This window comes from Rhinolophus ferrumequinum, chromosome 2, assembly GCF_004115265.2.
Source record: "Rhinolophus ferrumequinum isolate MPI-CBG mRhiFer1 chromosome 2, mRhiFer1_v1.p, whole genome shotgun sequence".
Classification (NCBI taxonomy): Eukaryota; Metazoa; Chordata; class Mammalia; order Chiroptera; family Rhinolophidae; genus Rhinolophus; species Rhinolophus ferrumequinum.
This window is the reverse complement of record NC_046285.1, coordinates 106,353,625-106,381,317: the sequence shown is the minus strand read 5'-3', so window position 1 is coordinate 106,381,317 and position 27,693 is coordinate 106,353,625. Positions and strand designations below refer to the sequence as shown.

Here is a 27,693-nt window from a genome sequence, read left to right as displayed (position 1 = left end):
CATATGGACAAGGCAAAGCGAGTATCACGATTCTCTTACTGGAGTCTGCAGCTGTTTGGTTCTGACGCAAACACCCATCCCCTGGGCAGAGCTGCAAGGGGAAGGTTGTCTCGTTGCCTTACAATTTTGAAGTGTGGTCGCACAGGGACTGTCCATGCTGACACCAGGACGCCTTCCCCTCCGAGAATGAGTGTTAAAGCATCCCCTCCCATTCCCTTGTTCCCACTTGATCGGCAGGTAGGCTGCAGGGCACACATGTGCTCCCGACTGCGACTGTTTGCTGACCGTCTCCAAGCACCATCGATGCATTGCGCTGAGGCGCTGGATCTGGGGCGTTCTCTTCCCTGGAAGAGCCCAGCGCATTTCAGTTTTGAAATGCAGAGCTTGGCAGCAGGAATATTAAGATCCAGTGAACGGTCCATGGGAAGGGGATGGACTGAGCCCGGGTCCACAGCACAACAGGGCTGCGTTGTCTCTGGTCATTAGGTTTGGTGTTTCCTACGGCTGCTATGACCGAGTTCCACCAACGGGGCGGCTTACAACAAGAATGCGTCCTCTCACAGTTCCAGAGCCAGAATTCCGAAGTCAGGGTGTCAACAGGGCCGTCCGTGCTCCCTCAGAGGCTCCAGAGGAGTGTCGCTCCTGCCTCTTCCAGCTCCTGGCAGCCCCAGCAATCCTTGGCTTGTGGCCACATTGCCCCAGTCTGTCCCCACGCTCACATGGTCTCGTCCTTGTTTGTCTGTGTCTTCTCCTCTTGTGTGGATCAAATCCCTCTGTTTCCTTCTCATGAGGACAGTTGTGATTAGATTCAGGGCCCACAGGATAATGCAGATGCACAGAGCATCAATTATGAACACAAACTGGACTCGAATCAGTCCGATATCTGTGTGAGTCACAGAGTGACAGTCCTGCCAGAGCCTCCCGTGAAAGCTCACCGAGTGAGCGCCTAACCAGGTAACTCCAGACGCAGGGTGGAGTGTGACCACCTGGACACGTTATGGGACTGCAGGTGGGGGCACCACACGCAGTCTCGGGCACAAGATCAGAGCTCTCTGAAGTCTCCTCGCTCAGGCCTCCCCCGACAAGCTGACAGCCGCACATGCACTTGTCCCAGACGGAGCCCTTGAAAACTCACCTCCTGACCGTCTCACCAGCCTGACCCGACGCCCGACAAAACGCACACGAGCGCCTAGGGATTCTCACTGAACACAGAACTCTCTCATCCTTCTTTCCTAAGACTCTGTTTGCCTCACCCAACCCCTACTGCGTGCACATCGGTGTGAGCCTCCTGTGTGAAATCACTCCACCTTGACTATTGGAGACTGTGCTTTGGCCAGAGCCTTGGTTAATGCCCGTAGGAAACCAAGTAGCAGGACTGGATCCATGGCTTTATTCTCATGAAGTCTGACGTTGTGGAAAGACACACACGTGTGTGAGCTGCTCTTTGACAGCTGGGTCCTGCTCACGACACCAGAATAATCTCCCATCAAGATCTTCATTCAGTCCCATATGCAAAGGCCCTTTTTCCTTATAAAGTAACATTCCTAGTTCCAGGGATGAGGGCCTCCTATCTTTGGGGCCATTATTCAGCCCATCGTCCCAAACCTGAGGCCACAGTGTTCTTTTCTTGCTATATAGAAGGGGCGAACTCGGACCAGGTGAGGAGGGTTTTCATGCATTTAAAGCACCAGTAGGTTTAGATACAGGCCAAGCCTTTCATTCCAGATTCTCCCCCTCCATCAACCTAGAAAGAGGGGCACAGCCTCGAGGAGGCCCCCTGTTCCAGCCTGCTCTCAGACTGTCCACCTGGCGGGGCAAGTCCAGCCTCCGGAGCCTGGGCAGCTTGGGGATGGGGAGCCCTGTTTTTGTCTCTCTGTGGCTGGCAGTTCTCTGTCTCGTGGTCAGTACCTCCTCTTCCCCGGGCCGTTATCTCCGACTGAAGACCTGGCTCAAGGGGACGTCCCATTGCTATCCCAGCGCCCAGTGTCTTGTGTTCAGCTCTTGTCTGGCCCGAGCCCACTCCAGCCTGGAGGCAGCCTCTGGGGGCAATGGATTCTTGGAGATGGAGGGTGAATTTTGGATTTAGCGTGATTCAATCATGGGTCTCCATTGGGACCCTCATTAGGTCATCCAGCGAGATTTACTGGCCAGGCCCCGAGCCCTGGGACACAGGAAGGAGCCCGACACTGTGGTCCTGCTGTCTGGGCAGCAACCGTCTCTCAGCCCTGAGGGCCTGGCCTGCGGTGGACATTCAACATCCTGTCTCATGTAATTCTCGAAACAGCCCAGTATGGGGGGGGGGCTTACCTATATGCTCCCCACAAGTCTCTGTCTTCAGACCTGTAAGATGGAGATGGAGGGGGACTAATGCCTCCTGTGCTGGTTGGGGTGGCTGAGATGAAATCCTCACATAATGTGTGTGGTACATAGTGGAGACGTGGAGGGATCGCTCATACAGGCCCTGGAGGCATTGCCACGGAACTGGGAACCAGCCAGGGGCCAGCTCAGGTGCCACCCTGCCCCCGGGGTTCCTTGTAAGGAAGGGCTGAGGCCTCAGACCAGAGAGGCCAGCCTGCCTGCCCAGACGGCATCAGGGATGCTGTGGTACCTGTTTGCTTTCGGGGAGGTGCCCTGCCAGCAGCCTTCACCCCCTAGATGTGCCCCATGCAGGTGGCAAGGCTCAGGGGCCCCTGTGGTGCCCCTGACCTTGGTCCTGAGGCTGCGGCCCCCCAAGCTACTGAGTACCAGCCTCCTCATCTCTCCCAGCCTTGACTTCAAACATCAGAAGCTCCATCCAAGGGGGAGGGGACTCCTTAGGGTCACCCAGCTTGTTAAGGAGAGAATCAGGATTCTGGGCAGGGCTGTGTCCCTGTCGGTCCCCTGCCCCCTGGGCTACAAATAGGTGCAGTGCTGCCTGTTCTTGCAGACTCTTCAGGTGCCCGGGAGCCCCCAGGCCAGTTCCCAGCCACGGGAGTGGGGGTGGTGTGGGGGCGGGGTGGAGCCGCTCTGCGCTCTGGGGCAGACAGCGGCTGTGTGTCTATAGAACACCGACCCTGCAAGGCTGTGTCTACACAGACTGACGGTAAAGGGTAGGGTTGCTTAGCTCGTGGTACAGGAAAGGGACTCCGTCACCTGTAAAGCCTGAACGCTGCCCATGCTCCTGGGCCTTGGTGGAGGATGAACTTCCCCATTTCGTCTGCTGCTGACGTCACCATCCTTTCTGGAGTTCAAGTCCACGGCTAGACTGAAGGTGTACATCCTGTGGGAGAAGAAGCGAGACACACTCACGGTGATGGTGGGAAGCGCCTGGTCCCCCATGTGGTCACGGTGGCCCTGTCAGGTCACTGTGAGAGGAACTGAAACGGCGAGAAAGCTCCGTGCTCAGCACAGAGGAACTCCCCAGTAAGTGGGGGTTTGTCACCATGTCACCAGCTGTGATGGCTCATCTGGGTCCCCCCCAATTCATATGTTGAAGTCCTGACCCCCAGACCCTCAGAGTGTGACCTGATTTGGAGACGGGGTCTTTAAAGAGGGGATTAAGGTAAAGTGAGGTCCTTGGGGTGGGCCCTGCTCCAATCTGACTGGTGTCCTTCTGAGAAGAGAACATGGAGACACAGACATGCAGACACGGGTGACCATGTGAGGACACAGGGTCTGTAAGCCCAGGAGAGAGGCCTCGGAGAAACCAGCCTGCCCTCACCTTGATCGTGGGCTCCCAGCCTCCAGCACCCAGAGTGTGAGAGCTCAGATCTGTGCTGTTTCCCTGCCCCGCCTGGTGCCTTGTGATGGTCGGCGGCCCAAGCAGACTAGTACAGCGTCCTCTTAGGGTCACCGTCTATGGTGGCTGGAGGGAGGTGTGATTGGGATGCAGGAATGAATGAGCAGGGAGTTGACATGCGGAGAGCGATGGAAACACACAGGAAAGGGCTGAGGCCCTCGTGGGAGGGTGGCTCAAAACAGCACCTCAGGAGCTGCCAGCCACGAGGAAACTGCTCCCTGCCCAGCGAGCGGAGAAAGGTGCGTGGTGTGGGCAGGCGTTCAGGGGCTATGGGACGACCAAGGAAAAAGATCACAGCAAACCGTGGGGACTCCAGGACACCAGGGGAGGGGGTGACGCCCTAAATGAGCAGGTCTGGAAGGAGGGCAGGGGATGGGCAGAGGAGGAGATTGAAGGAAGAACAGAGAGCCTATTGTCAGACCTTCTCCCAGAACAAGCAAAAGCTTGGTCCCCCGGGAAAATTCATTTTGTAAAAGGAAAGGTCGTCTTTATAAACTCTATTTAAAATAATCGACAATCAGGTTAGAGAAATGGGGCAGTGCCTGGAGAGGAAAATGGGAGAAAGGAAATTGGGCTTGATTTTGTTTCTAAGATAACAGCATGTTTGTTTGCTGGCAGGAAGGATTGGGGAGGTATCGGGAATGTCAGTGGGGACTGTGAGGGGCCCTCGGAGGGCACAGGCTGCCCAGGAGGGGTGGGAGGCAGGCGCCGTGGGCTAGGAGTTTGAATTTGCATCACAGCCCGATGATGGAGAAGGGTGCCTGGGACACAAACTGTAGGTGGGGGGCATGCAGGCCAGAGCTGGTGGACACCCTTCACCCGAAGAAGACAGTACATGGCCTCCTAGTTCAATGAAAAGTCAGACACAAGTCACCTGGTGGGCAGACGTGCCCGAGGGCTGTGTCCAGGCCCCCGGGCCAGCTGGTTGGAGTCACAGAGGAAGAGGAAGGACAGGTGACCCGATCACATAGGGGAGTGGCAGGGCACATGGTCTGTGCTGCTGTTTCCTGAAAAGCGTTCTTCTCATCTGGCTCTTTGGGTTGTCGTATTCTTTATGCTTTTTCAACACGCAGAAACCTTACATTTTAAGGATTTAGTAATCATTGTTAACTACAGATCTGAGTCTCTCTTTAAGATTCTTTCTATCGCTTCTGTGCTTTCAAAACTCCCGCCAGTCCAGAAGTCAGAAATACATTCATGTAAACTGCCTTCTATTTTTAAATCATTTTCTTTTTTTTTTTGGTTAGTTCTTGGCTTTGTCAGGAGCTGATTTCCACGTACAATGCGAGGGCACGTATGGTAGTACCATGTCTTTGATGCCCATTTCTTTCCTTCTGTCTGATGCACCATTAGCTGTAAACCCCCACCAGGCCAGGCCTCCAGCTCCGTTATCCGTCCTGTTCCACTGACCTGTTTTTACCTCTTTCCCTCGAGCCAGCACCATATTATAGATTTGTAACATGTTTTTAACATCTGGTTAAAGATGTTTAAAAAGATGTTAAAGAGAGGAGACTATCTCCTCTCGTTATTTTTATTTTTGGAAGTGTTCTCAACTCTCCTGTTTATTTTTCCAGGTAAACTTTTCAGTCACTCACTGAAGTTCCAGCAAATGATCCCACAGGGAGTTTTCCTGGAATTTCATTAAACCTGGAAATGACTCCGGGAGGCACTGATATATTCACATGATTCATTTTTTTTTTTTTTTTTAATCATGAACGTGCTGTGTTTCTACTTTTTCAGCCAATTTGTAAATGTTTGCATTGCTCTCCTAGAGGCTTCCTGACCCCAGATTCTCAGGAAACGGCTAGCTCCCCAAGCCTCCATCCTGAGACGCCAAGGAGGCACAGAGGTGGGGGCATCTCAGGGGCATCCATCCTGCCTCTCCTGGGCCCACAGCCTCAGGGCACCTGTTCTCACCTCCACCATCACACGCCCTAGACCATTCGTCACCAGCGTGGTGTTTTGTTTTAATGCAGTTCTTGTCTGCAAGTTGTATCTTCTCTCTTCGTGTTGTTGCCTGTCCTGGTTTGAGCTGCAAACTCCCACGGGTGAGGACCGGGTCAAACAGACTGACTTTGTTCATATGAAATGTGAGCGTTAGTTGATCGTAAGCAGACCCATAACCCTGATATTACATTCGAACCACTGACATTTCCCTCTTCAAACGAGCACACTTTCAGTAGTGGAGACACTATTCATAGTCTCCAATTGACACAGGAAATGTGGGTTGGTTTCCTCTTCCTGGAGGGGAGGTGGGGACACCCGCACCCTGCCTGTGGCTCAGTGTAGAGAGCAAAGCCTGTTATCTATAAATAACATCTGTGAAGTTTACAGTTAGGCACAAAACTGAATATTTTCTTGCTGGTCTTTCAAATGAAATACAATCAAGATTATGACAGGAAGGTTGGCAACGAGAGGAGAAAGGGAAGAACTTAGCATTTCGTTATTTCTGTTTTTCTCTTTGACTTAAGAGAAACACTTAATGGTCACCTTACACCATAGAAAGGGATGGGTTTAAATTCTCACTGGCTTTTAAAAGGGGCATAGCTGCAGTCCGGCTGTGGGGTTCTATGGTGACGTCCCTGTGTTAGTTTGCTGAGAACACCATAAACAGATTTCTTCTCTCACAGTTCTGGGAGGTAGAAGTCCAACATCAAGGTGTCGGCAGGGCTGGTTTCTCCGGAGGGCTCTTTCCTGGGCTTATCAGTAGCCGTCTTTTCCCTGTGTCCTCACGGGCTTGTCCCTACATGTATATCTGTGTCCAGATCCCCTCTTACAAGGACACCAGTCAGATGGGACTAGGGCCCACTCTAACGGCATCATTTTAACCAAGTCTCCTCTGTACACGGCCATCTCCAACCATAGTCACATTCTCAGGTGCTGGGGCTCAGGGCTCTACCATGTGGATTTGGGGAGGACACAGTTCAGCCCGGAATAATACCTTTATTATTGTTAAGCTACTTGCCACCAGCTCACGCTGTGGTTTTGGAAAGTTACTGGGCTTGTACAGCTTGAGTGTTGGAAATTTTCTCCTCTTCTCTAGAAGATGACAAAACATTCCCTGAGCGCCACCATTCAAGCTTCTCTGTCCTCACTTCCTCAATTATGCTACATACGTTCTTCTATATGGAGAGTTGAAAACTGCTGTGACTCAACAATATGCTCCATTGTCACCACCACTTTGGTCACCTCTCAGCCTTTTCTTCACAGTAATGGACAAATATCATCACGTGAATGACTGTTGAGGGCCCCCCGAGTCCCGGAACCACCGGCATACAGGCTGTGCTTGTTGGACTGGTGACAGGTGACTGACGTTTTAGTTGTTCAGCAATGAGCTCCATGGCAGCAAACTCCCACCCAGAAGTGTGTCCCCTCAGGCTGGTGGGGCACTCGTCCCCGTGTACTTGCACACCTGTCCTGGGCACTGTTCTTGCTGCCTGGGTTCCAAAGCCAAGGGCCAGCCCTGTGGCTGAAGCGGGAGGGGCTGTTCATCTGTCTGGCCATAGCTGAGCTACACTTTGAACTGTGCCATTGGATCACATTTTCCACTACTCATCATGTTACTGACATGCCAAGGCATTGAAGGACCATTTTCTAATTTAAAAATCTTTAAGTGTTTAACAAAGTCCATTTTGGGCAGTTTTAAAGGACTTGGTCAGGATACCTGAGTTTGACAGCACCTGAGTCTGAGTTATTTGCCATTCTGGCCCGTAAGCACCTGCCGCAGTTTGTGTCTCTGCTTCTCCAGTGGAGATGGGGGTGCTTGCAAAACACAGCCGAGCAGACACCACACAGCCTCGCCAGTACTTATTTGTTGCTCCTTGTGTTGCAATTTTTCTTAATACTTCTTAATTCCTAAGGTAAACTTGTCTCCAGGAAGAATCGTCCCAGAAATGTCAGGCTTAACGGCTGGAATGGTTATGTTGGTGACAGGTGACCCACAGGTTAATTGTGAAGCAAAGAATGTAAGAGCCACAAACTCATCTTTTACAGTCTTCACTGCGTAGTTCTAGACACATCCAGGTTTGCCAATCGCCTGGTGACAGTGAAGACCCCCTGTCCTGAGCAGGGAGCGGAGGTCCTGCTGAAGCGGGGGCTGTAGGGGAGCCCCACGCCGCTGCGAACTCAGATGGTCAGCTGGGTGTCACCAGCATCTCCTCAAACACTGCATTAGGCCAGATGGGGATGCAGTGGGTTCTAAAAGGAAACAGTGCTTCCTTAACTGTGTGACGTCCCCCAGCCCCACCAGCCCTCCCGAGGTGGAGTGTTCTCTGTTCTCCAGGAGGAGGCTGGTATTTGATTATCTCTGCAGTCCCTGGCTGCACCAATATACTGTGAGTTTTGCTGGCTCCCAGGACCCATGGCCATTTATGCTTTTCCAGAACAACTGGTCTGCCTGCACCACGGACGGCTGTAATCGTGTGGTAGACGCCGTGGCCCTGCTCACACTTGGAGCCAGGGCCCCACGCTGTGCATCCTGTGTATACACCTCAGCCTGGGCCGTCTGACTTCTCTGTCTTTTACTCGATTTCCTTATATTATTTTCTTTACATTCAAAATGGATTAATTTACATTTTGAATAAGTAGTATATTTATATGGTTTAAAAATTTTAAATTATGGAAAGGTGGAAAGGGAAAAGTCTCCCTCTCATTCCTGTCCCATTCTCCCAGCTCCAACCCCAACCCCCATGGGTCACCACTGTGAGACGTCTCTAGAGATTCTCGTTTCCAGGGGACTTTTAGGCAGAGACACGCATATAAATGCGTATCACACATACATATATACAGACAGTTATGTTTATCTTCACGTTTTCCCCACAATTATTGCTATACACACTGTTCTGCCACTTAGCTAGGATGTTTTCCATATCAGCACATAAAATACTTCCTCATGACCATTTTTAACAACAGCAAATATTCTGTTGTATGGCTGTACCATGACTTACTGCATGGACTTAGATTTTAATTTAATTACCCCTTCCAGAAGTTTAGGTCATGACTTTTTCCACTTATCCAATCAAATGCCATCTAGTTGCTGCTGTGAAGAGATTTTGCAGATGAGATTAAACTCCCTACTCATTGACGTTAAGTTAATCGGAAGGGAGGTTATCCTGGGTGCGGCTGGTTTTCTGTTGGAAAATCTTTAAGAAAAGGATGGTGCTTTGCTGAGCTCAGAGATTCCAGATGGCAGCTGTGTCTGCGATTGCTCTTCCATCTGCTTAGTGGCTGTTCCTGATTGTCATACACTCGCCCATGGTTTGCAGCCCGCCCTGGGCTGCTTCCCTCCTTCTTGCCTGCACTTAATTAGCTAGTCCCAACAGTTGCACAAGGAAATTCCATGTAATAAATCCACAAATGCGTGTGTAGATACATAGTGTGCAATATATGTCTATATTATAATAATGTACATAATACAAAATCGTAGAAAAATAGACATTCACTGTTATATTATTAATAATCGTTATATATTAAGTATAAAATAATATAAAGAGCATATTTTATATATGTATTTATAATATAAATATGTATGCATATCATGTAAAAATTACTGGCTCCGCTGCTCAGTGACGCTAAATGTGGTACCGGGAGTGGGGAGCTGCTGTAACAAGTACCTGAAATTTGAGAGCAGCTTTGAGACAGAGTGGTGGGGGGAGGCTGGCAGAATATTGAGAAGCATAATGACGTCTAAATGACCATAATGGACTGTTAATAGAAATCTGGATAATAAAGGTATCGCTGGTGAGGACTCAGGGAGTGAGACATGTTAGAGGAAACTGGAGGAAAGAGGTCCTTATTATGTAGTGGGAAAAAGTGGAGATTGTCGGCGGAGAGCAGAACCTGTATGTGAGGAAGTTAGTTACGTAGCTAAGGACAGTTTCACGCCAAGTGTTAGAAGGGTGGACTGGTTTCTTCCTGTTGCCTGTAGGGAAGGGTGTGAGGAGAGAGAGAAACAGAGGGAAGAAGTGGTAAACAAAAGGAACCAGTACGTGATGATTTTGAAAATTCTCAGCCTCTCCAGATAACGCTAAAGATGCTAAAATTAAGAAATTCCAGCCGAATGTGAAGAAGCCACCAGGAGCACTACAGCTTCACAGGAAATGAAGTCTACCAACAACCATGCGAGCTTGGGAGAGACCCCTGGCCTCCGATTTGCCCCCAGCACCAGCCCAAACCTGATTGCCACCTTGGGAGACCCAGGCCCAGACTCCCAACCCGTGAAAACCATGAGATAGTAAACGTATATGGCTTTAGCTGATAAGGTCATCTGTTATGTAGCAATAGAAAACTAATAATGAAACTTTGGACTTGACAGTTTATACGAGGTAGGACAATTAAGTTCACGAACTCATCCTAGAGAAAGTGCTCCATACCTCATTGCTGAATATCACTACGGTCACCTTTGAAGTGCTCCCCTTGGGAAGCTATGCACTGACACCAGTGCCTAGTCCACCCTTCAAAGAAATTTTGGAACTCTTTTTCTGGAATGGCCATCAGAGCTGTCGTCGTATAACCCTTGATGTCCTGAATGTCATCAAAATGTCTTCCTTTCAATATTTCCTTTATCTTCAGGTAAAGAAAGAAGTCGTTGGGGGCCAGATCAGGTGAGTAGGGAGGGTGTTCCAATATAGTTATTTGTTTACTGGCTAAAAACTCCCTCACAGGCAGTGCCACGTATTGTCGTGATATAAGAGCCATGAATTGCTGGTGAAAAGTCCAGGTCGTCTAACTTTTTCACGCAGCCTTTTCAGCACTTCCAAATAGTAAACTTGGTTCACTGTTTGTCCAGTTGGTACAAATTCATAATGAATAATCCCTCTGGTATAAAAAAAAAAATTAGCAACAAGTTTGTGAACTTAATTGTCAGACCTCATACACTGGGTAAAAAGATATGTAAAACCAAGCTTAGGACCTCGCATTGTAATTTGTTATGTCCATAATAAGGGAGTGGTATTTTGAAGTCATTTTGGGATTATGATCTCAGAAGCCATATAAAGTAATTCATGTTTTCTGAATATTATCAGCATAAAACCACGAATCAGCCAAGATACTTCCTGTACAGCTGTGGGATACTGTTGCCAGCATGGAGAAGGCAATTTCTACCAATGATGGAAGGTCTAGAAGCAAGCAAACCCTGTGACCACTGTTTTCAGACCCTTCAGAGCGAGGCTTGGACTGCTCGAAAGCCGACACTCACCTGTGCTTAACCCAGGTGTCACACTCCCGGACTCGCTCTGTGTAGTTCTCTGGCAGGAAGCCCCGGCAGCCCGTCCGCTGTGAGACCCCAATCACCCAGCCCTCGCTGGCTTCCTCCTGCTGAGTGGGGTCCACAAAGAGGTGGTCTCCAGGAGTTAGTGGCAGCTCATCCATGTTCTGGGGTTTATACTGGAATAGCGCCCTCAGGGTCTGGAAAAGAAGCAACTGTTTTCAAGTCTCGAGCAAGGACTTTGGTGGAAGAGACGGCAATGGGAGGCTTATCATGTTTGCCTCTGGCTTTCAAGCTTGCCAGCGGGCTATACGTCTCCAGCACACTACCCAAACCTTTGTCTGATGATAGTGCAGAATACACCAAAATGTAGCGTGGACTTCTTTGGACACATTTAGAAATGAATTTTGGTGTCTTCTATTACCCACCTACCATTTATCTACTGTCTGTCTATTTATCTATTATCAATCTTATCTATCTGTCTGTCTATCTGTATATCTAATCTATCATCTGTCTGTTTATCTACTATCCATCTATATCTATCTATCTATCTATCTATCTATCTATCTATCTATCTATCTATCTATCTATCTATCTATATTTATCTATCAGTCATCTACCATCTATCTCTACGTACTTATTTCTTACATGAAAGACCTTGCAGCGTAATCAGACTTGCACATCCCTTCCCTGGTGCGAGGTTGTCTACAGCTTCTCCCACAACATGGACCTTGGTGGACTCATTTATACTTATTCTGTGGGTCCTTAAGGAGTACTATATATGTGGCTTCTTTTTTGAACCAATCAATTTAGGGGGAGAAAGTCTTGGAATGAAGTTTCACCCAAATCATTTTTTAAACAAATTAATAAGTAACACAATGTATTCATAAACCTTTGCAATATTCCATTTTTATTAACAGACATGTTTCCATTCTTTCCAAATTTCTGTGTCTACAACATATGTATACATATGAATGCTAGTTTCAAATTGCACAGAAAAGCACATGATTTTAGAGAAAGTTCTTCCTTTTACTAAAGTATCTCCAGCAGGGGGCTGTGGGGGTGAGTGCTGTGTGTGTGTGTATGTGTGTGTGTGTGTGTGTGTGTGTGCAGCCATTCATTCATCCAGCCCACCTGCTGGGGTGAGGGCTATGGGGTGGGGGGAGGGGCAGGGCATTCAGTCATCCAGTCTGCTTGCCCGGCCTGGGCTCGCTCACCTGATAGTGCACAAATCGCATGTCCCTCGAGTACAGCATCGCAGTCCACTGGCAGCTGAGGCCTGGGTGCACGGCTCTGGCCAGCTGCTCCAGTGTCCTCTGGTGGTGGGGGTAGAACTTGTGGGCCAGTGTCAGATGCAGCTGCTTGGTGCAAGGCTTCACGGTGCAGTCTGCAGAACCAGGTAAACAGGGTGCCGAGCCTTTACCCACCGTCGGCATTGCATGTCCAGGCTGGCTACGCACCCAGGATGGCCACGCACCCAGGATGGCTACACACCCAGGCTGGCTACGCACCCACGATGGCCACGCACCCAGGATGGCTACACGCCCAGGCTGGCTACCCATCCAGGCTGGCTACGCACCCACGATGGCCATGCACCCTGGATGGCTATGCACCCAGTCTGTCTACACACCCAGGATGGCCACATACCCTGGATGGCTACGTGCCCAGGATGGACATACACCCAGGATGGCTACGGATCCAAGCTGCCTACGCACCCAGGCTGGCTATGCGCCCACGATGGCCACGCACCCTGGATGGCTACCCAGCCAGTCTGTCTACACACCCAGGATGGCCACATACCCTGGATGGCTACGTGCCCAGGATGGACATACACCCAGGATGGCTATGGGTCCAAGCTGCCTATGCACCCAGGCTGTCTATGCACCGAGGACGGCCACGCACCCCGGATGGCTACCCAGCCAGTATGGCTATGTACCCAGGATGGCCACACACCTATGATGGCCACACGTCCCGGATGGCCACACATCCTGGATGGCTACATGCCCAGGCTGTCTACGCTCCGAGGATGGCCACACACCCAGGATGGTCACGCACCCAGGATTGCTACTCACCCAGGATGGCCATGCATCTATGATAGCCACGTAACCTGGATCGCTATGTACACAGGACGGCCACGCACCACGGATGCTCATGCACCCTGAATGGCTACACACCCGTGATGGCCACTCATCCCGAATGGCTATACATCCACAATGGCTACATGCCCAGGCTCGGTGGTGAGAATCTTTATGCATGGGCCCCCGCCTCTGCTCACTCCCTCCCCCGTGCACCTTGGCTTCCTTGGCCAGAGAAGACTCCATCCAGACGGTGCCCTCTCACAGAGTTCCCCTTGAAGAGGACATGGTTGAGTTCCTGGAGATTGTACGAGGACGTAGGAAAGAGGAGAGTAAAGAGAGATGGGTTTCGGGGGGTGTTTGGGACCCATCGATTTGCAAGCTAGTTGATAAACAGGTGTAAAGTAGACAGTTTCTCCTCCATTCCCTGGGGTATGCATATGGCTCAGCAGCATGGACTGGTGGCTTGCACTGCAGGTCAGTGGCTTGTGTTCAACTGCAGAGTCTCAGGAAGAAAGGGCCTGAGACAACCTAACTGTCAGACACGGTGGCCTCTCTGACCCTCGGCTCACTTCGGTGAAGCAGGAGCCCTGGGAGTGACCCCTTGTCTTTCTGGGGGGGAGGGGTCTTGGCCCTCATGGCCCCAGCTCTCCTGGTCCTCATTCCAGGGCTCTCAGGCCAGCCAAGGTCTGATTTCAGTTGGGCCACAAACTAGTTTATGATCTGGGCAGGTGGTGACCAACAGGAGTAGCACAGAGTGTGGTATCAGGTAGACCTGGCTTTAGATGCATTCTGCCCCTTTTGGCAGAGCCACCGTGGCCTGACTCAGCTTCCATTTCCATAGCAACAGCGTGAGGACAGTGACAGCTGTCGAAACTGGTCTCTGAACTGACGGTGTCCAGGACAGTTCAGTAAATACCAGTTACCTGCCACCTCTCCCATGGGCAACACACACCACTTCTCCCCTGAAAAATGTCAAGGATGCCGCAAGCGCTTTTTGGAGCCCAGACTCGGCAGCCCCACCTGTGCTTTATCTGCCACATCTTTAGTAGCAAACTTGACACCATGGAGATGAGAAGATCGAAGCAAGAGAGCGAGTGGGCGTAGGGGAAATTCCTTCTCTCAGGTGTCTCAGCAGTGGGGGCAGGACGGCCCTGCCACATGAGTCAGTGTGGCCTCAGAAAGACCCAGCTCTGCCGTCGTCAGAGGGATCAGTGAGTCATGCCCGACTCTTGAATGGGCCCTTGTCTTTTCTTCTCTCTGTGGCCCAAGCACAGGCCTCGGAAGGGTGGGGCAGAGCCTCTTAGGACCTGGCGATAGATCGAGGTCAAAGCCGCTCGCTCTGTCGGGACCTGTGGTCAGTCAGTATGACACCCAGGTGGGGTGGCGCGAGCCAGAGCTGGGCTCCAGGTCCAGTGTACCACCCACTGGGTAGGGGACTCTGTTTGTTTCCTGGCGCTGTTGTCACAAATTGTTATAAACTGCATGGCTTAAAAAACAACATAGGAATTTGTCTTCTCACAGTTCTAGAGAATAGATAACCAAAATCAAAGTGTCAGCATGGCCACACGCCCTCGGGGGCTGCAGGGGAGGGTCCTTCCTGTCTCTTCCAGCCTCTGGGGGCTGCTGGCGTTGCTGGACGTCGGCTGCATCACCCCATCTGTGCCTCCGTCTTCACGCGGCCTCCTCCTATGTCTCTGTCCTCTCCTCTTCTTACAAGGACTACAGTCACTGCATTTAGGGCTCACTCGACTCCAGGACGACCTCTGTTTTAACTATATCTACAAAGATTCTGTTTAATTATATATATATATATATAAAGACTCTTTTAATTATATCTACAAAGACTCTGTTTCCAAATAGGGTCCTTTTCTGAGGTTCTGGGTGGATATGAATTTTAGGGGACAATATGACAGTGACCTTCAGGCAGGCCCTTCACCCTTCATGGCCTCAGTCTCTCCATTTTTAAAATGGGCAATGAGACTCACTGGGGGGGCATGAAGAGTAAGTGAGGCGCTGAGGTAAGTGGCTCTGACGTAAGCGGCTGACACATTGTATCAGAACCACGTTTTCCTTTCAGAGGCAGGAGACGAGAGAGCCATCCTTTGAACTGGCATTTACATGAAGGAGACTAGTCCACAGAGACATGGGTCCCGTGATAATAATCCAGCAGCTATGATCCCCGAACTCTGTGAGCCAGCCTCCAAGTGGAAACCTGGGATTCAGGGATTTACTTATGAGGCTGGGACATGGGTTCGTGCACCTCTGAGGATGGGGGACGTGGGACGCCTGTGGAGGGCACAGAAGGGTCTCACCACCGGGGCTGGGGCCCCGAGTTTCGGAATCAGCACATCACAACCACACTGACAAGTGTCTGTGTGCCAGGAACTACGAGGAACTTCTGCAAAAGCAGGCTGTGTGGTTTGAAGAACCAGAGCCTCGCCATTTTGCCGAGAAAGAAAAATGGCTCAGGGACTTGAGCTGACTTGATTAAGGCACGGCAATAACCAGAAATGCAGGAGAAAGTCACATCTTCAGAGGTCAAGTCCAGATTCTTCTGACTGACCCCAGCTGGAGCTTCAGCCTCCAGACCAGGGCTGGCGTTTGGAGAAAAGGGAATTTTGCTGATTTTCAAAGTGAGTCTAGATAATCTTTCCCCAAGAAGCCAAGGAGAGAAAACTAAGCTCATACCATAAAAATTAAAACTAATCAGCGAGGACCTGTGTGTAACACACGGTGCTGACCTGGTGAGGAAAGGTGGCCACTGTGGGACACTTTCCAGCCCACAATCCCTGCCACCACACTGCCACACAATGTCCCCCCTGGGACAGTTTCTCAGGCAGCTAGAAAATGGCAAGTGTTTGGAAAATCACTTTGAAATCAATGTAAATGAGGCTATTCCCACTTGGAGAAAAGACGGGTGCTGGTTCCCAGATTTTGTTTGCTTACTTGTTAAGGACGTCTGGCTCACTAGCAAGGCTCTAGTAAATCGTTCGGCCTCAGGTTAAGGCCCTGTCAAAGTAGCTGACTGAAAAGGGAGAGGTGGAGATGGAAATGCCCTGGGCAGGGGTGTGCACCCCAAACCCAGCCCAGCCAGCCCAGCAGACGTCTGACCACCACTGAGGGAGGAATAGCCACCTTGGGTGTCCAGGTGTGGCCAGCACAGCCCCAGACACCAAGGGGTCGCTTTCTATTAACTGGGCCCTGTGTGTGCCACTGGCTGGGGCTGCCTACCTGCTAAGACAGCAGCTTCTGTGGCGAACATCATGGCGAATTCCCGGATGACGTCTGCATGGCTGTCGGTGACGAAGAAGCCCAGGTAGCTGATGGAAGAATGGAGAACCAGAGGGACCACCGAGGGGAAGGAGCCCAGCATCCTGTCCCCAGCTCTCTTGAGGGCCTCATAGAGATATTCCACCTTCTGGTCTTCACACTACGGGAAGAGAAACAGTGGGCGTGCCTACTCACTGCTTATTGGAAGGTCTCCTATCTTCGCCTGAAAATCAAAGGCCTTCCAAAGTGAGAGGCAACAAGCATTATTGAGCTCAATCAGAAGAGCTAGTCAGGGTGCACTGATTCAGGCAGAAACCCAAATACTGTGCCGATGAGGAGACAAAGGCGAGGGGTGTCTGTCTGCGAGAGAGGGAAGGGGAACAATTCCATCCCCAGACGGAAGGCGGTTCTAAGTGCAGATGACATCACACAGTGATGTTCAGTCTAAACACTGTTTGTAATTTCCAGTCCGTGGTCATCAGTCCAGCAGTCATCACACCTGCTTTCTTGTTATCTTTGCAAACGGTCCCCGGGGACACAGGTTTCTCAGGCCCAGGGCAAAGGTTGTTTTGCCCTGTTTTAGCATTCGGGAGGTTTGAGGAGGGAGCCCGGCGGGCGGTTCCTCTGCGGTGGCTCCATTTATTATTTTTTATGCCAATTAATGTAATTAATAAAAATTATGCTGCGTGGTGATCCTCTTTCTGTTCACAACTAACATCATTTATCCAGTCTATGTGTTTGGGGTTAGGGGTTTGTTCTACACCTGGTCCTCAGTTTCTCAGAGATTGCAGGTAAGACTCTTTTTGGAACGGAATATCCTTTCACTGCTCAGTTTGGAAATCCCTTGTCACTGAACTACAGGCTGTGGGGACAGAGCCAGGAGTGCAGTTTCCAGGCTCTAGGACTCACATGGAAAGGTGCTCACTCGGGGAGTAAACTGTGGCCATCAGCTGTGGCTAGTTGGCCGTCAGCTGTAACCAGTGAGCCATTGGCCACTAATATAACTGCTGTGGCTACGCTAGCAAATGACGGAGTGTGGATTGTGGATTGTGTGGCTCCTGCTTCCTGTGTCTCTAACTCAGCCGCCAGTGAGACTATAGTGGTGTGACTCCCCTATCTGTGGCTCCGTGGGTGTTCCTTTTTGGCCTCACCATGTCCTGCGTTCTTATGTGGGGAGCGGGACTAGAGACCCCGCAGGCCGCCCCGCATGACACAGGCCCTCCATGCCTGTCATGTTGACTCAACTCCACGTCCCATCCTGAGCCAGTCCCCTCTCTATGCCTTGGCCCAGAGCTGTGCTCACCATGGCATCATTTAGCTTCTGGCAGTTTCTGTAGACTCCTAAGCTGCCATGGGCGTGCTACTCGGAGCCCCAGTGAGGAGGGTAGCAGCCTGCACCTCCCGCTGTTGACCGGCCGGCCCAGCCACAGGCCACACTCTCGCGGCGACCGAGCCAGTCATGGACGCTGACGGGCCCTTGGCTCTGAGGCTCGCAGGAAAGTGCTGCTGGCAAGTCCCCTCCTCTGCCACCCGTGCTCCTGCCCACCTTCCACAGGTATCAGCCCTCCACGCAGTGACCTGAAGGCTTGCCCTGCCCCTCCTTTCTTCTCCTTCATCCTTCACAGGTGATTCTCCGAAAGAAATCTGCTGCACTTCTAACCCCAGCTTGGGTCTGCTTCTTGGAGGACCCTGAACCAATACACACTCCGACACTCTCTCCCCACTGCCTCGATTCACTGCACACAGCTCTGTGTGACCCCTCTTCCTAGTGCCGCCCCCCACAGTGCCACCCCCACCCCACAGGGGCAGCACCCCGTCACTTGGGCCGTTCTGTCAAAACTGTTCAGTCTGACTGTTGAGTGGAACCCTTCGAACTGGCTGACAGCAGGGCAGGGCTGGGCCAGCCTATGCCCGCTCCAGGTTTCTCGGGTGGGAGCCACAGAGGAAGTGGTATCTGTCCCTCCTTCATTCTCACACCCCTTTCTTCTATTGTGAGCACCCCAGGTCCTTCTCACCTTCCCCGGGCCCCTATGGAGCTGCTCATTTGACAATTTTCTAAATCAGGACTGGTCCTTGAGGCAGGGAACAGCACCGCATTTGTGACTGGCCAACAACCACCCACTCTTCCATCAATCCATCACACATTTCTGAAGCCTCTACTCTATTTTAGGCGCCATGCTAATCTCTGGGGTACCCAGACGAGTAAAGCATCCACCTTCCATGAGGGATTCCGTCTGGTGCACCAGACACAGGGAAAGTGCCACTAGAGATATAAACAAAAAGGAGGTGGGAGCACAAAGGACAGCAACCTCATCTGCTTGGGAAGCTGGAGAAGACTTAAAAAAGGGAGGAGGTAAATGAGTTGGGTTCTGGAGGATGAATAGGAGTTGGCCAGATGAGGGTGAGGAGAAAAGTGAAGGATACCTCAGGCAGAGAGGCCAGCAAATACTACAGGTGTGCACTGCCCCATGAACGTAAATCATAGGACTGCTCCATGTGTCCCCTCATTCCCTAGTTATCATAGAAATGACATCAGCTGCCGTGTTAATGAGCGTTAAAGGCGTGCTGGGGCCGGCTCACCGTGAAGAAGTCACAGAGCGTTATGTGAGGAAAGACTTCGTGCGCTCTGTTCTTTGTGCACTGGCGCTTGCTCTCTCTCCAGAACTCTTGAAGTTTTTCCAGCAGGGGCCCCGTGGGACAGAGGAAAAGGGCGTACTCCTGGGGGATGGGGTCGTCAAGAGAAGGGTCATTGCAATGACAGTGCAGCCTGCAACAGAGAACAGGACACGTTCAGCCGGCGTCCTGACAAAAAGACTCAATGGCGGCAACTCAGAACAACAGGCCGTGCTGAGCATGTGACATGTACACGTCACATAACGTCCTCCAGCCACTGCATGGGTGACACGCACCAAGCATGTGGCCTTGTGTGGCCACAGAGCAGGTGGGTGTCCACTCAGGTCTGAGACCCAGGTTAGTCTGATTCGCACAGCATAGACCAAGAAAACGAGAGAAAAGCTCTTCCAATGACTTTGTTGGTCTAGCCATCTTCTTAGTGTTAAAAAAATTTTGTGGAAAAACAATTTACATTTTAATTTTATCTCAAACTTCAAATTAAACGTAAAAATCAAATCCACAAAGAAGGAGACAAAATTTAGTCAACTCATATTTTCTTTCAATTCAGGAAGTTGTTTTAGATACATGGGAAAATGACCAATAAGCCAATATTCAAGTTCATTCTTACTGATAATAAAAATGAGAATTAAAACAACTGTTTTAATTCTCATCTGTCAAATGAATGATGTGATTTCAAAGGGTAAAAGTCACGCTCAGTGGTGTCAAAGGTGGAGCAAAACTTAAGGCTAAGTCTGTGCAATCTTTACATAAAGCAATTTGCAGTACGTGTCAAGAGCCTTAAAATTCACATTCCATTTGAACGGAATTTCCAGGAATTCTACTTCCGCAAATTTAATGAAAGGAAAGAGCAAAAAGCATAAATAAAACTGCATGTATAAAATATTTATTGTAGGGTTATTTATAATAGGAAAGAAAGATGAGCTGAACGGTAGCAAATTTACCTATCTATTCCTTAGAAATTATGGTTTCAAAGAATTTCTAATGACTCAGGGAAGTGCTTGGGAGATAACCTTAGGTTTAGAAAGCAGTATGTAACCACGCAGGAACACATTACTTACGTGCAAACACATTCTGCCTGATAATAACAAAAAATACCAGCTGTCCCCCCTTTATCCTGGCTCCCTTCCCTCTTGGGGGGGCAGGTTTTCTTCTAGACATTTCAGTCATAAATCCATAGGTAGCATTTGTGTGTTTTATATAAATTATAAGCCATCGTCTAAATTATTCTGCAAGTAATTGTATGTTTTACTCAACAATATGTCTTCCCAATTTGCCCATGTGGACAACACACGCATCTAGCTGAGCTGTAAAACATCCTGTCAGGCACATGTGTGTAATCCTCCATTCGCTCATTCCATTGGTGCACATTTAAATGGTTTCCTTTTTTAATACCGTGATTAAGATTTTTGTACATTTTCTTATGCCCATTCTCCAGAGAATGTCTGTAGACTTGGAGCTGCTTGGGCAGGCGGCTACACACATGCTCGGTGTTGACTAGACACCCCAGATTGCAACCAGGAAAGTAAGCGATCACCCCTTCCGTCCCCTTCACCAGCATTTGAAGGTGCCCGTGGTTTCGAATGGCATCTTGATTTGCCCCTCCCTGATTACTAGTGAGGTTGGGCCCACTCTTGGCTGAGACTCGGGGACCCTACTGTGTCCCCGCTCCTTGGTGGGACTTGTAGTCTTACTGGCTGAGTCACAACCAGCAGGGACCAACCAGGGCCGTCACAGCAGTGGGACTGGTTTCTAACTCAAACTTGGCACCGACTTCAGAGCTCACCGAGCCCAGGGGGCCCTGGGTATTTCCCTCTGACCCGTGGAGGGGCTGCACACTCTGCCCTTGGCCTAGAGATCCTGGAGGGGGAAGGGTGCTGGACACTGAAAGGTGCACGTGCAGTCAGTGTCTGCCGGCCTGCTCTGCAGACAGCTCCGCCGCCTTACAGGAGCTGGTTTTTATTGTTTGATTCTCACTGTGACTGTCCTGGGGCAGAGCCAGAGGGGACTTCCCGCCGAGGGGAAGAAGATGGCCTCATGGCACATTCCGGCGGCCCAGTCTGAGAACGGGGTGCCCCCTCGGGATTCCCAGAGCAGACAACCGAGGCCGGGCGCCGTGGGTGGTGAGCCAAGTCACAGAGCGTGAGTGGCTGAGCCACCGGGAACCCAGCTCCTCAGCCTACGCCCCAGTCACCGGGCGCCCCTTAAGCTGCACGGTACCCATGCCTTAGGGGGCATTCATGACCCCAGGAAATTCTCTCCCTGTCAGAGGCAGCCCGAGGGAGTGGCAACCTCTGTTTTATATCAGCAAAAAGGGCTCTTCCCTATTTATTCAACGAATCACATGAATTGTCTCCTTTGCAGTCACATTTGGATTAAATCAGATTTTTAAGGGAAGAAAGCCTTGTTTGATGGTCTTTCTCTTTTGTTTTCTATTTGAAACTGGGCTCTTTCTTCCTTTCCCTGGTGCCGGGAGGCAGGCATGGAGGTGGCCCTGCCTCCGCCCCACCCAGACTGTACCGGGTACGTCCCAGTGTGCTCTCTGAGTCCTCAGGCAGGAGCAGGTCCGTCCACACACCCCGGCTCTGCAAAGACAGCCCCACTCACCACTCTGCTGCCTCCTCTGCCGTCTTCCTTCCCGTGGCTGCCAGTGCCTTCAGCCTAAAGGAAAACAGAACGAAGGAGCGTTGAGAACCCTGCCTTCCATTGGCTGGGAAAGAAAGGACGGGCAGGGATAGCCCTGCCACCCACCGGACCTCTGGAGGGCCCCAGGAGGGGCTGGACCGCGAGACTTCACAGCTGGGTACAGCACTCAGGCCTCCATCCTCCGCGTGGCCTCATTGTGGTTTTTGAAAATACAGATCTGCTCATATCCCCCTGCTGATTTTCCTTTGGTGGCTCCCACCTCCAGTCCTTGGCACAACCCAAGGGCCCATGCTCTCAGGCTCACCCACACCTGCAATCCCGTCTCCCCTGCCCTCCTCCACAGCCAGGTGGACCCACTCCCGGATCCTCCAGTCAGCTGTGAAGGGCCATCCAGGGCCCCGATTGACACACCTGCCTCCCCACCAAATATGGCCCTCGCCAACATGCCCATGGTTCTTCCACACTCAGATCAAATGCCCCTCTTCCAGGAAGCCCCCCCAGACCACCCACTAGGGTGGACCTGCAGCCCCTCCTGTGTTTCCCCACTGCACATGTGGTCACCACTCTTCTCATCTCAATGGACTTGTGTCCATTAGCCTCCCCTCTCAGCCTCTGGGCCCCTGAGGCCTAAGCGTTGTAACTGGACATATATATATATATTGAGTTGAACTGAACTACACAAAATTGAACAGAATGGAATATGGCTAAGGGAAGTCATTCAGGAGTTCAGCCGGAAATAGCTGGAGGTGATGAGAAAGCCAGGGGTTGCTGCCCAAAGCTGCCACCCTGTGAACACCGACAGGATGTGCTCTCTGGAGAAGCCTCGGCCTGGAGCCTTACCTGGGACACCCCAGCCTAATGAGAAGCTTAAAACATGTTTCCTGCCCCCATACGGCTAATGTTTGAATGTGAAGGGATTCTGAGTATGTGTCCACACCACAGCGGCAGTAGTGTGAGAAAACGTGGACTTCCGGCCCTGCCCTACTACCAGCTGCCCCTCTGGCCTCAGTGTCCCCGTCTGTACCTGATGGCAGGTGCCCAGGGCGGAATCCGCACACAGCAGTCACTCTGCTCACGCTGGTTCCCGTTCCCCATTTCCCAGGCCCCCGGTTTATTATGAGCATGAGGTGAGGACAAAGTTCTGATCTGGTTTGGAGAAGAAGGGGCTCTGGCCAACTTCAACATGATTTCATCCACTGGGGTCAGGGTTTTGTGATAATGTTTAAGGAAAGTTTGCCCCCCTCCCAAATCCAGAGTTACTCAAGGGGACTTCTGACGCGTTTTTCATGTGAATGAGCACGTGAAAGGCCCAGAGCTAAGAGTCTCGTTTCCGTGGAAGCTGTAACCCAATGTCAGTACCATAGTTCATTGCTTTGGGGTCCTTCTTCCCTCTCTGACAGGGGTCACTCCTAAGGTGAAAATTTCCTACGTGTGGTCGTTTACCTTGGGTAACATGGGTTGGGTAGTTCCTGAACCATTTTGTTTCATTATCAGACATTCAAGAGGTTTTCCCTAAGGATGAATGGTCCCCTGCTCCATTGAGAAACACATTCTCCTCTCAACAGGTCCCAGCACTAGAGACTCATGGGTTTCGGGGCCTTTCAAATTAGTTTAAAATATCATCTCAGAGTCCCCGAGCTGCCCACAAAGAGGGTACACAGGCCCTGAGCTCCTCCAAACCCCGAGAAATAGGGGCACCACAGTGACACATGGCTTTCAATTTTCACAAATTTCAGGGTCCTCCCCCCATCAGCCAGCTGCCAGAGTTTTTCTTTAAAAGGCAAAGGTCATGTCATTCACGAAAAGCAGGAAAGGGCCTTATTTTGAGACTGTATCTCACCCTGCAAGCAGAACCCCTTGACAGGAAGTAAGCGCCCTGAGCAGCCAGTGTTTTGCGGCTGGGACCTCAGAAGGGTCAGGCTGGGGGTCTGGGGCAGGCCCGCCGGGCAGTACTCACGCGGTGTGTGCCGGGAAGCCCATCCCCAGGAGGGGGTCCAGGAGCGAGGTGGTGCTGCGGCCCTTGAGCTTGCTGTTGACCTTGGCGTAGACCTGTGTCTCCCCGGCTGCCATCTCTTCCTGCCTGCAGACTGAAATGAGTAGATAAAGCCAGAGAAGGAGAGGCAAGAGAGGCTGAGGCTGCGAAGAAAAACCTCAAGTCTTTTTTGATCTTTCTGACAAAAGTTAATATCCTGTTTGCATGAGATATTGGTTTTCAGAATTCTCTTTACAGGGTGCTGGGGTGTAGCGTCTACCAACCCTGTTTTCACAGTGGGGGTTGGGTGTCAGAGGTCCAACCGAGTCCCTGTGTGGGATCAACCTTTGCTCTGTATTTGGGAGCAAGTCTGCCTGGGAGGGAGGGAGTGGAGGGGCGAGGGTTCTCCACTGGGTCCCACTGGCCACAGAACCCCGTGGGACCCTGGATCTTAATTTCCTTATCTGCAAACAAGACATCACGCTACACTGTATCTATTTTCCATGTTTACGCTAAAAGTTTTGGTTCTTTTAGTTATTCATCAACTTCTTTTTCGATTTTAAAACCTTGTAAAGTTTAACACACACTCAGAACAGTTGCTGTATTGTATGTGTACAGATCCACGAATTTTCATAAAGTGAATACACCCATGTGACTCCTCCAGGACTAGCAATAAAACTGTGGTCCTCAGCTGGGGGAATTCTGGCCCCTGGCCCCAGGGACCATTGGCAATGTCTGGAGGCATTCTCGGTTGTGTCAGCTGGAGGAGGGGGTGTTTGTTACTGGCATCTAGCAGTCGAGGCCAGGGGTGCTGCTCTGCCCACGAAAGCAAAGTATCCAGACCAACACACGAACAGCGTCAAGCCTGAGACACCGTCCTCTAGGTCCTGCTAATCTTCTCCGAATCATTCCAATTTTAGTATATGTGCTGCCGAAGCAAACATAAGTACAATTAATTTTTATGTATTGACAACATATCCAATAATCTGGCTCAGATCACTTATTAATTCTAATATTTTGTAGAGTCTTTGGATTTTTCCATGTGCCCAATTATGTAATCAAATCATAACAATTTTCCTCTTCCTTTCTAATATTTCTACACTTTATTTCCTCTTCTTGCCATATTGTTCTGGCAAAGGCCTTCAGTGCCATGTGGAATAGAATGGCTTTTTGGTAGCTACCTTTATTCAGACTAAGAAAATTCCTTTTCACTCCTAGTTTACTGGTGTTTTCAAAGATTAGTGGATGTTGCGTTTTATCAAATGCTTTTCTAGCATCTATTGAGATGATCATATTGTTTTCCTCCATTACTCAGTGAATGAGGTAATGTACACCAAGGGACTTTTGAATGTCAAATCAACCTTGTTTTCCTAACATAAAACCTCCTTAGTCAGAATATGTTATCCTTTTTATGTATTGCTGGATTCAATTTGCTCATATTTTGTTTAGAATTTTTGCATCAACGTTTGTAAATTAGCTTGGCCTGTTGTTTTCCTTTCTCGTAATTTCCCTGTGGGGTTTTGGTGTCAGTAGAGCGATCAACTTTTTCTGATTTTCCTGCAGCTTTCCTGGTGTTAGCACTGAAAGTTCCCATCCTGGCAGCTCTCTCAGTCTCAGGCAAACAAGGACAGTTGGTCACCTTAAATGTCAGCATTATTCTGGCCACATGAATGAGCTGGGATGTATTTCCTCTTTCCTGATTCTCTGGGTTTTTGTGAGATTGGTATAATTTCTTTCTTAAATGTTTGAAAATATTTACTAGTAAAATCATCTGGACCTAGAATTTTCTTTGTTCAAAAGTTTCAAATTGTGAATTTAATTTATTTAACATATATAGGAGTATTCTTCTTATACCTGTTATATTACGTTGTTTTTCAAATAATTTGACCGTTTTACCTAAGTTGTCAAATTCCTGGCATGGAATTGCCAGGTCTTCTTTATTTTCTTCCAATTCTGTTACATAATTTTCTATGTGGAAGCCTTGCAGTATTTATTAGATTATTTTTAGGTGTTGGATCATTTTTGATGCCACTGTAAATTATATATTTAAAAAATTTCATGTTTGTATTCTTTTTGCTGGTAATCAAAATACTATTGATTTCACATTGAACTTATATCCAGAAGTCTTGCTTGACTTACTTATCAGTTCTAATCATTTATCTTTGTCCCAAAACAGTTTTGTCTATGATTAATGATAGTTTTATTCATTTCTTACCAGTGCATATTCTTTTCTTTTAAAGTTTCTTCCCCGCCTCTTTCATTTCTTTTTTCTTCTTCTTTTATTCTGTTCCCTTTTTATTCTTTTATTTTTTTCTTCTTTCTTTTTTTTTGATTTTATTGAACTGGCTTGGACTCTAGTTGTTGACTAGAAATGGTATATATCTATATAATGCATCTACTTGTATTGTTCTCCATCTCAGAGGAAAAGGCGTCAATATTTCACCTTTAAATGAAAGTTTATATTTTAAAATAATATCTTTTTTCTTTGAGGGATTCAAAGGATGAAATAATTTCATTATCAAATAAATTATATATCTTAAATTCGAAAGTCTGAAAATAGACAAAGCTTGTTACCCAGAGGGAAAAGAGTAGATCTGGGGTCTGAAATATAGCCTCTACTCACATATATTTTTTCTCTTCTAAATAATAAACCACTTTTTGAGCAATTGTGCTTATAACATGTTAAAATGTAAATTTCTTTTTCTAAAAAAACCCTTAATTGTGTAAGTGAGGAAATGCCCATTTATCTCAATCCCTTTTCTTAGCTTGAAAAGTTACCTTCCAAGGCCAACAGAGGAAATATTAAAGCTTCCTAATGGACAATTTCGCCTGTGACTGACCCCCAAAGCCTCTCTTCCCTGCTAAAGGAAGGGGTCAAGGTGGCGACTGAGACCTCGCCCAGAACTCAAGCTGTGTGCAAAGGGCTATGAAAGCCTCACAGCTTCTGGGGAGTCCTCGGATAGGATGTCCCTTCTCACACCTCCAAACCAAGACTACTTAAGACACCAGCTTGATGAATACCAGATGCAACCCTAGGTATGCCGATTTCTGCTTCCTTAATGATTTAATTTTGAACTTAATTGATTTGTAGGTAAACTTTCTGCGAGACTGCTTTATGGTGGTGGAAGTTTAGCAACCCTCATGGACCCTCTCCTTGCTACCCCCTGGCAAACCAGCTCCACCTTTGACCTCATCTGACATGCAAGCCAACTCGTCAACAGATGTTCACACTTGTGAATGTGACCTGTGACTACAGAGTCTTGTTAACCCACTTGGGTTTCTGCTCAGCTCATCGATGTACGTGGAACCCATCACACACTCGTTGTCCAGGCACCGTGAGAGCACATTCTGGACTCTGTCCTCCAAAGTCGTGCTCCAGGTGGGAGCAGGACCTACCACTCAGGAAAAAGCAAAGAAAGATTGAGTTCTAAGTTTCTTGTCACTGTCTTTGAGGGCAAATACTCATTCAGGGAATGGAGAGGAGTTAGGAAAGATGTGAAGGAAGGAGCAGAGTTTGGAGGATGCTCTGTGTTCAGTCCGGAAGCCATTGATTGGTAGGTGCATGAGCAGGGGCTGGAGGCGGGAAAACACGTCTGAGGCCAACCATGACTGGCTGCATGTCTCCTTGGCTGCTGCTGCCATCTACAATTCCCACCAACGCTACCTTCACAACAACCCCAATTCCAGCCCTCTCCTCATCAGTACCACTAGCACCTTACGATTTAACTTTTGTAACCTCACGGTGGCGGAGGTTTTCAGTAGCCCATCTGGGCTCTCAGTGCATCCACCTGACGCCCCCCCCCCCCCCCCCGCACACTCAGCGCACAGGCACAGATCCTGTCTTGGCGCTTCTCGGCTCCTCCGTGGCTTTTCATCACACAGAAATCAAACCGGAGTCCCTGCAATGGCCTGGGGCCCCCATGAGTTGTCCATTGATCTCTTCAGGCCCATAGGCTTTCTTGGGGTTCTTCAAACACCCCCAGCTCATCTTCTTGGGTCTTTGGCATTGATGGTCCGGTCCTTGGAACAACCTCTCTTCCTAGCTCACAAGACACTTCATCCCATTATCGAGGTCTCCCCTGAAACAGCATTTCTCCCTAGAGGCCTTTCCCAC

The 27,693-nt window shown here is 49.6% G+C and overlaps 1 protein-coding gene across 2 annotated transcripts in view; it reads right to left on the bottom strand.

The window, feature by feature from the left end:
• The window catches only part of UBASH3A (ubiquitin associated and SH3 domain containing A), a 40,739-nt gene extending 17,055 nt beyond the window's left edge, over positions 1-23,684 (bottom strand). Inside the window, exons 1-7 of one of the 2 annotated variants that reach the window (XM_033122587.1) lie at positions 23,565-23,684; positions 21,569-21,622; positions 18,911-19,097; positions 16,292-16,490; positions 12,200-12,369; positions 10,974-11,182; positions 3,133-3,259 (exon numbers count right to left, since the gene is read on the bottom strand). In XM_033122587.1, coding sequence (XP_032978478.1) covers positions 3,133-3,259; positions 10,974-11,182; positions 12,200-12,369; positions 16,292-16,490; positions 18,911-19,097; positions 21,569-21,622; positions 23,565-23,677 — 1,059 coding nt within the window. In that variant the 5' untranslated portion in view covers positions 23,678-23,684. The remainder of the gene's footprint in view (positions 1-3,132; positions 3,260-10,973; positions 11,183-12,199; positions 12,370-16,291; positions 16,491-18,910; positions 19,098-21,568; positions 21,623-23,564) is intronic. The other variant, XM_033122580.1, reaches the window with a different exon arrangement.
• Between the last annotated feature and the right edge of the window lie 4,009 nt (positions 23,685-27,693).